Source organism: Pavona decussata, unplaced genomic scaffold (genome assembly GCF_977016875.1).
Source record: "Pavona decussata unplaced genomic scaffold, jaPavDecu1.1 SCAFFOLD_87, whole genome shotgun sequence".
NCBI classification, from domain to species: domain Eukaryota; kingdom Metazoa; phylum Cnidaria; class Anthozoa; order Scleractinia; family Agariciidae; genus Pavona; species Pavona decussata.
This window is the reverse complement of record NW_028145504.1, coordinates 3,918,243-3,927,205: the sequence shown is the minus strand read 5'-3', so window position 1 is coordinate 3,927,205 and position 8,963 is coordinate 3,918,243. Positions and strand designations below refer to the sequence as shown.

Here is an 8,963-nt window from a genome sequence, read left to right as displayed (position 1 = left end):
AGACACTCAACTTTGTCCATTTTAATAAATTTAAGGTGCTCTTTTTAATTTCAGTGCTGTCGATAGATTTTCGCTATAACTAACTGGCCTGCACGAAAGTATAAAATTGCCGTGATAGAGGAGAATTGCGAAGCACGTTGAATACTCATTTATTTATTTAGCTACAAGAGATGGTTTTAATGTTTTGGCCTGAAATCGAACCAATCTTGGTGGCAAGGAAACCCAATAGTCACACTTAAGACCACAACACAGTCAAAGTTTTAAACTGTTTGTCCGGTTCGCAAGGCTCGGCAAATTGTTGAGGTGATTAATTGCTTTTGTTATCCTATAATTTTGGATCATAAATTTTTGTACGACTTTCTTCCTTAAAATCACCCCTGCAAGTCAGTTGAAAAGTGTACGATTCATTTTATGCTTTATTCTACTTGATGCAATGATCAGTAGACATGTCAAGACCAACGAATTTTTTTCGTAAGGTCCTAAGCCATGCCCATCAAATAAAATGTCATAGTTTGACAGTCTGGGCAGCACACTTCCTTATAAAAATCTGCAGTGGTTTGTGTACTACATTACTCGGGAATTGTATCCTAGAGCTTAAATTTCAAATGTAACTCTTCTCCATTAATAGAAAACCAATCACAAACATTGATCTCTCCTGATTTTGATTTTATTTAATCTATTTTGCTATTTACTTTACATTAGCAGTTGCTACAGGCTTGGTGTCCCTATATGCTGACACCAGTAATTTGTAAAGCGCCATGTTGAACTATGATTCATGTTTGACTGTGAAAATCAGCGACTCCCATTACCATTACTATTTCCACTACAGATTGCACATTATTACAGTTGCACTCGTTTTCTTCGCTATGTATTTTTGGAAGTCAGGGCCTCTTCGTTCTCATGATTGACCTCAGCCTGTGGCGAGACATAAAACGCATAAAGAGTTAGATTCCCGCTTTTATAAAAGCGGAAAATAGACATGGCGGCATGACCGATTACCTTACCTGTGTGTATAGTCTGTATATGGTGCGCTAGCCTTGTGATATATATCAATATTTACTCAGACATTAAATTTTATTTTGAGTTCTAGATCATAGTTTCTCGAGAATACTGTCTGGTTCTTAAAGGGGTAATTTCAAGGACATTTTGCTGTATTTTGATAAAACATGCAACATGCAACATGCAACATGCAACATGCAACATGCAACCCTGATGCAACCTTTACTCTAACATGAAATTGTCCGTAGAGCATCGGAAGGAAAACCAGTATTAACTGATTTCTCCATTCAACTGATTTCTCAACTTGACAAAATTGTTTGTAATCCATTTCCATTCAAGCCATCCGAAACAAACGATAACAAATACTAGACTATGTATACTTATAGGGTGATTGTTAACGACACTGAACCACTATTTTAACATCATGCAAGGTTCATCAATACAACTATGTTTTTTCACATTAAATATCGGTGAGACTACACCTTTAACATGCTTTGTCGTTTGTAACATACGATTCAACTGGGAGGCTGTTTGCTCCTGTAACGAGAGACTGATGAGAGAGCGGAAAAAGGACTTCTAATAAGATTTACTGTAGCCTAGGCCTGTCACTGAGAGGGAAAAATTGGAATTTTTAATTTCATCCGCCGAATGATGCAAGGATATTTTGCATTTACATTGCTAAATAGTACAATGGTCACATTACTGAAGCTATATGTATTGCTTCGTTTTTGCTGTGTAGAGGTTTAAATGTGGCAATAGACTATGTCAAACCTAAGGTCATTTTACACAGAAAATTGTTCATACAATTTAAGCAATGGTGTTGCGGCGATGTCAAGCGTGATTTCGGTCACCTGTGCAAATTTAGGGGCGATTTTCCTCGTCCATTATTTTAAGTCACCGATAAAAGTGTAGCATAAACGTTCTCACTATAAACCGCTGCTCTATAATACCTTTGTTTGAAACTTGAACAAGATGAAAAGCGATGGTATTTCAGATTGAAGATACAAACAATATTTTTGTTAGCTATACAGGCTGTACTCTACATCTTTTTGTCTTTACGATCGATGCGTAATTTGGTCCCAAATAACAATAATAAAGGTGTGACTGATTCGGATCCTCTAAAACCTACCTTCAAATCAGCACCATCCCCACTTCTTGTCTTGATCATAGTTGTAAGTAGTTCCACACCATTTCCTGCCACTTCCTATGCATGAGTTCTGCTGGGTTCCTTTGTACAGAAACGGAAAACTGCAACACACGCCGTCCACCGTCTTCACGCTGCACTTTCCCCCTACAGTGGTAAGGACACCGATATATAATTTAATATAAACCATAGATAAATAAATAGATAACTAAGCAAATAAACAAACAAACAAATGAACGAACGGACAAACGAAGGAAGGAATGAATGAATGAATGAATGAATGAATGAATGAATGAAAGAATAAATGAATCAATGAACGAATTATTGAATGAATGAACGAACGAACGAAAGAAAGAAACTAAGTCTTCTGGGTAAGGTGAGAACAACGAAATGAAAGGCTCAGTTAGACTGACTAGACAGAAAATCGTTTATGATTTAAGCTCCTTAAATAGTGATATATGTACTGTTTCCATCAAATTTGTGTTTATGGGCGAATAACCCACGTTGCTTTTGAAATTGATTTGATTTTTTATCATACAGCTATTTCAATTAACGTTGTCGGATCAAAGTATAAAGCTGTAAGACAAGACCTCAAAATTATGTGGATTTTTTATGAATAAGTTCATGAAAATCGTCCGTCCAGTGAAGATATACGATGGCAAGCCATTTGGATGAAAGAAATGTTAGGATATTAAGTGGATGAGGTGGCAGCCTCTTTGAAGATGTCTTTAAGCTTTACGCTTTGATCCGATAACGTTAATTGAAATAGCTGTATAGCCATTAACGAAAACTCTGCATCTATCGTATGTTTTGGTTCTGAGTTCTTGGTTTTCTTGTTTTAAAATGCCTCTGTAAAATTCGTACCTCCACACCATCCCCACTTCTTGTGTTGATCATAGTTGTACGTAGTTGCGCACCACTTCCTGCTACCTCCTATGCACAAGTGTTGCTCGAATCCTCTGTACAGAAACGGAAAATAGCAACACACGCCGTCCACTGTCTTCACGCTGCACCCTAAAGAATTCGAAAATCTTTAGTATATGACAATTGTTTGAATAAAAAATTAACTAGGAAATACTTGAGCTCTGTTTGGTCAAAGACCATTTGCGATAATAACCCTTGGAGAGCATAGAAATTTATTTTCACCGCTTCCTGTATACGAACTTGCTTCATTCGTTTGCTTCGAAAAGGACAATTTCGATACACGCCATCTTAAGATGTCTCCTTTTTCCATAAATGGCAACAAATACAACTTTTAAATAAATAACATAAAATAAATTAATAAACTACAAATGCAACAAAAGGTCAAACGAAGAAAGAAAGAACGAACGAACCGGCGAACGAACGTGGAATTCGTGTCACCCATACTTAATCTTCCTCTCTTTCTGCTAACCCTTCGTAAATTCTTACCTCCACACCAACCCCACTTCTTGTCTTGATCGTAGTTGTAGGTGGTTGCACACCACTTCCTGCCACTTCCTATGCACGAGTTTTGCTCGTTTCCCTTGTATACAAACGGAAAATTGCAACAATCGCCATCCACTGTCCTCTCCCTGCACTCTTTCGCTAGTGGAAAGGAGGAAATGAACAAGTTGCAAAAGTTGTTATAATAAATGCATGACTGATTATAGAATTGTTTGTCAGTCTTCTCGCCTTCGACTGTCTTCACGCTGTATCCATTTGAATAAAGTATTACGTTTGACCGAAAACCATTTTTGATAACCCCTTGCAAAGTTAGACAACTATTTTTAAAGGCCTTTATTTCATAAAATACAGTTCACTTCGGTAGATATCTATTTCGAAGGCCTTCATCGCCTCAGAAATCCAGAAACAGTTGCAAAGAAAATTTAAAATTTTCCTTCGGCAAAGTCAGTATCATCTGAGAATTATGTAACACTGCAAAACTAATTACTTCTGTTTTCGGATGAGGAAATGTGTTGTTAAAAATGCGAAAAACACTCAGCTTGCATTTTCGTAAAAGCAACAACTTTCCGCAACTTGAATTCTCAACTAAAGCATCGGAACAGATCAAACTAGCTTCATAGACAGATATGCCTTTAAAAGGCCAAACAACTCAAAGCATAGAAGACAGCATTTTAGTATGCTTAAATGTTCTCCTGAGGCTGTTAAAACTCCAGCTAGGTTTGTGTTTCTGCCACTTGCCTTATTCCCACTAACTTCAATTGTGTTTCGGGACATACTTTTGTGTAAAGACAGAAAGCAATCTCAATCTAATATATCCGATTCGATTTCTTTTCCTCCTCTATGTGCATTTCTTTTGAACGTTTCTGATCCATCTTGGAATAATAAACAGTTGTTACTAATTAACAATTAGATTATGAGCTCGAGATTTCTATCGCGTGATATTTGATGAGGGCGAGGCCTGAATCAGCTATCACGCATAGAAAGCTAGAGCGAATAATCTAATGATATTAGTATAAATCTACTAGTCGTTCAAAACTAAACAAGTAAATTATCTATTTCCTCATTGCAGGAACTTCGAAAACGCGACGAGGCGTACGCCTTTTTGTTGAAAAACGCTACTCACTATCTATCACAGAATAGATAGCGAGTAGCGTAGTCAATCAGAGAACGGCATTCGTGATAGAACACTAGTAGATTTATTCTAGTATATGGTTAGTAGGCCGACTGGCAGAAACTTAACGGCGAGTCGGACCGAGAAATCCAGGATAGGCACGCGTAAATTAGCCTTTGCAAACATTGGGACAAGCAGGCAAATGCACAAGGCGGAGTGTGGGTGGAACTGAATGTTTGCTTTACCCGAGGAATCGTCTACTTCTTTCTCACTTCCCTTGCTGGATGGTGTGAGCTTGTGTTGAGTAACTATTTTGCTGGTGAACACGAACATAAATTAATTACGTTTTCTCTTTCGTTTTTGGCGTGTACTCTTATCTTACTCGCGCACAATGTTAGCACAGCACTGTCTGACAATTTCCTTTTTTAAACTGATTAATTCAAACAACATCGATTGACAAAACACTTACCACAAGCATCACAGGTTTTTGGACATAAATATTTGTTGTGTCGCAAATTACACTGCCCTCCAAAGGATGTTTTTATAAAGTGACATTCAAGGTCGCTAATCCTGTCCTGACACTGGCTATCTAGATAAATATACGTGTTAGTGAAGCAAGGTTGGAGTGATATTTATTAAGGTCATTAAGGTATCAAATTTGCTGATAAAAAATGCTGTCGTCAGCAATTCGATCTACATTTGAAAGGGACATTTTGTCTGGGTTCCGTGTCGTACATAACATTTAATTTACAATCTTCTTTGTAAATTATAAAACTTTAATGAAGGAAAGAAGAAGACATTATTTCCAGGAACTGGGATAGGAAACAATTAACTTTATCACCGGGCCAGCCAAATGCTTTCGCAAGATGAAAGAACTTACCATCACCAACAAAGACATCTTCGACTTGTCTGGTGCTGTCAATCAATCCCTACAACAACCAGTAACATTATGACTGTTTAGAGTAACCTAGCTGCTTCTGGCAAATCGATAGAATACTTTGTTTGCTCGAGAAAACACACTCTCTTGTTTAAATGGTTTTAAATTCTTGGGCGGATGTGTGTAGAGCGCTTTAAGAAACGCCCACCCTATTTCAGGGCAAATTGTAAGAGGTAGACTGGATTGGACTGGACTGGATTTGTGAGACATGGACCAGTAAGAAAAAGACGATCTACAGACAAAAAGAGCAACAATAATTCTATTTGTTTAAGTTGATTATTAGTCTCATTTTACTTTCACTGTCCTTTCTCCCCTATTATTGTTATTGTATTCTCTCTCAATCATTTGTACCTCTACCTAAATACTTATTTTACTGTGTAACTGAATAAATATAATCTAACATATTTCATGCAGTCGCGTGCAACACCAACGACGTTTATTGTAACAGTGATTGACAACGTAGCACTAATTGCCTTCGTGACATTATCTGCTCCTTGAAGCTCACAGTTTTCCTCGAGCTTCGCTCTCGGAAAACTGTTCGCTTCTCGGAACAGATAATGTCCGCAGACAAATATCTGAGCATATTTTCGCGCCAAATGGAGGATATTGTTTATATATACCGTAGTTTGACCTCATTGGAAACGATTGCCCCAGGTGTCGCTAAGCTAAAAAATTTTTTCGGCGGGAAGCGAAAGTTTCTTCGGAAAAATGGAAAAAAAAAAAAAAAAAGGAAAGAAATACCAGGCAATGCCATCTCAATATAACAACAATAAAAGCCACAAAGTTCGGTATGACACTATTTAATGGTACGTATCTCTGAAGTTTCCTTTAAAATCAGAAAAATTGCACAATTTTACGATTTAGATCATACAACAACTACAACAACAATAACAACTGGTTACCTTCAAAAATTTCAGGATGGCTCGCAAATTCTGGCGGTAAGAGGTTAAAACCGATCGAAGAAATTTCTCAAGAAGAGCTTAATGCCTGCCTTTCTGTTTCTACACATTTATGAGCGTACGAGCGGCGGCCATAATGTTCGTTGCCGTCACTCGGCACCACTCAGCGAAACGTTTGTACAAATGTGCACAGCTCTTACGCTTCTCGATAAGCTTGAAGTTTAAAAACTTGCACTGAATGCTTGTCTCAGTTAGGTTGTACCTAGTACACTTGGACTCGGCTTGCCGTAAGTGTTTTAAAACGTCTGCGAGGAATTCAGTTCAGCATAAAAAAAGCCGTCCTTGATCTCTTCCTTCGCTCGGCACTACACAGCAAAAAATTTGCTCAAATGTGCACAACTATTACGCTTCTCGATTAGCTGGAACTTCAAAAGCTCTTGAATGCTTGTCTCAGAAAGGTTGTTACTCGTACACTTGAACGTTTCTTGAATTTGAAATGCCCCGCTGTGTCCGGTCTACTTCCCTTTCGATTTTTCATTTACTCCGTTTGCAAAGAGTTGTACGTGTCATGTGATCATTACGTTTCACTTTGGTCGGAAGTTGCCTCAACATCCGGTCGTTTTAATTTGAAAGAAATTTTTACTTTAAATAAAATTCAGTGAACTTCAACAGCAATATCCAAACGGGGAGAATTTAATAAAACAATTATTCCATTCGCGCTTGTTGGATATGAGATTGGTTATAGCCAACTCGGCGCTTTGCCCCTCGTTGGCTATTTACCATCTCATATCCAACGCGCGCTCATGGAATAATTGTTAAATAACATCTGCTGAAATACCAACACTCCATATGTACTTCGCTTAATGAGAAGATCATAAAGATATTATGGCGATTTATTTAGCAGTTTTGGTCTATTAAATAGCACGCGATAGTGATTTTCGTTACGGGGAGAACCGATACCACTAGTACTGAAACTTATTTATGTCTATTGGAGTTTTTGGACGATCAATTTTCAAACGACGGAGAGAGAAAGCGGAACCTGAAGCAACCCAAAATGTGGAAGCAATAACTTTATTTGATGGAGTACTTCACAGGTATTATATTATATGAACAGTAACCAATGCGTGTCCCAGAGGGGTCAGAGCAAAGAGATGTTAAGCTTTTCTCAACGTTACGACAGTTTTTCTTTTGCCGACATTTGTTGGTCCACCCAGAACAGTGTTGGAAACCTTACACTCCCTGAAGTAACAAAACGTTACACCAGAAAATTTGGGGAGATTTCTTTTGAGCGTATGTGTAAAGCAATAAATTTTCGAAAAAAAAAAATTCAACTCTTAAAAGAATATTTTTTTATTGAATAGATTAAATCCCGACAGTGTAACTTACCTGGTTCAAGTCTGATTCACTTTGTAGGTTAACACCGTGCTTGGATTTTGCCAAACAGCCCGGCTGAGTGGCACATAGGTAAACTGCAATAATGGTAACCACACGTATCATCTTTGGCTGCGTTCTGTCTGATAAAAATATAAAGAGGTTATTCAGCGGAAAGTTGCAACACAGTGGGTGTATTTGATCGCCAATATATGTTTTATTAAGCAGTTTTTGGCGTTTAACGAGCACAAACCAGAGTAGATTTTGAAATGTGTTGGAGTGACTGATCAATAGAAATGTTCCTGTTAACTGACTTCAGTTCAGCCGTAGTGTGAACTTAAAAAAAAAAAAAATTAAAGTGCGCGATCGCGGCCCTTCCACCATAAATTGCAGCACCATTTTTTTGGTATCAACTTTGAAGATGACAAAGTTTCATAACCAGTCCTTCAATTATACTTATGCTTTGGGTTTAGGCCTTAATTATTTGTTTCCTATAATAATGAGCAATAGATGCTTTTAGCGTATAAATTAGCTAACACAATAAGCCCAGAGGTAACAACAACCGAAACGAAAAAACATCATATTTAGCGTCTTGAAATATCCATTCGGCGCCTCGCTTCTAAATTTACTGGCTTTTAAGAGCGGATGTCTTAAATATCAACCAGAGGTGTGCAATAGCGAAAAATTCAAAATTCTCAAAAAAATTCACAACATAGCCCACGGTAAACTATTGCAAGAAATACATGTTTTACTTCGATCCGATAATTATTTTTGATGTGAGGCTATGATCTTGAATTCACCGCTCCTGAACCGGGTTTTCGGTGTCTGACACCACATGTTGCGAAGACCTTGTTTTAAAAATCAAACCAGTTTTGTTCCAAACGAAAAACATCCAGTCTGATAAAGTACATAATTATGGACATCACGAATGGTATGTCACTCATCTGAAGTGAAAATTAAATATTTAGGAGATTTTTCAATATTTACAATTTTTTAAGCGATTTCTCGTGATGCCAAATTGACAAATTTGCGAGGCTAAAATCATCAACTGGTACATGGCGTTGAGGATAAAGATTT

General features: G+C 37.5%; 1 protein-coding gene across 1 annotated transcript; it reads right to left on the bottom strand.

Annotated features, from left to right (window-relative positions):
• Positions 1-662: 662 nt before the first annotated feature.
• Positions 663-8,025, bottom strand: LOC146474860 (uncharacterized). Its single transcript, XM_085116278.1, has 7 exons — positions 7,902-8,025; positions 5,560-5,608; positions 5,149-5,268; positions 3,554-3,709; positions 3,008-3,157; positions 2,129-2,290; positions 663-915 (listed from the first exon to the last, which is right to left on the bottom strand). Exons 1-6 carry the CDS (start codon positions 8,010-8,012, stop codon positions 2,136-2,138), a joined length of 741 nt encoding a protein of 246 aa, XP_084972404.1. The 5' UTR covers positions 8,013-8,025; the 3' UTR covers positions 663-915; positions 2,129-2,135.
• Positions 8,026-8,963: the final 938 nt, after the last annotated feature.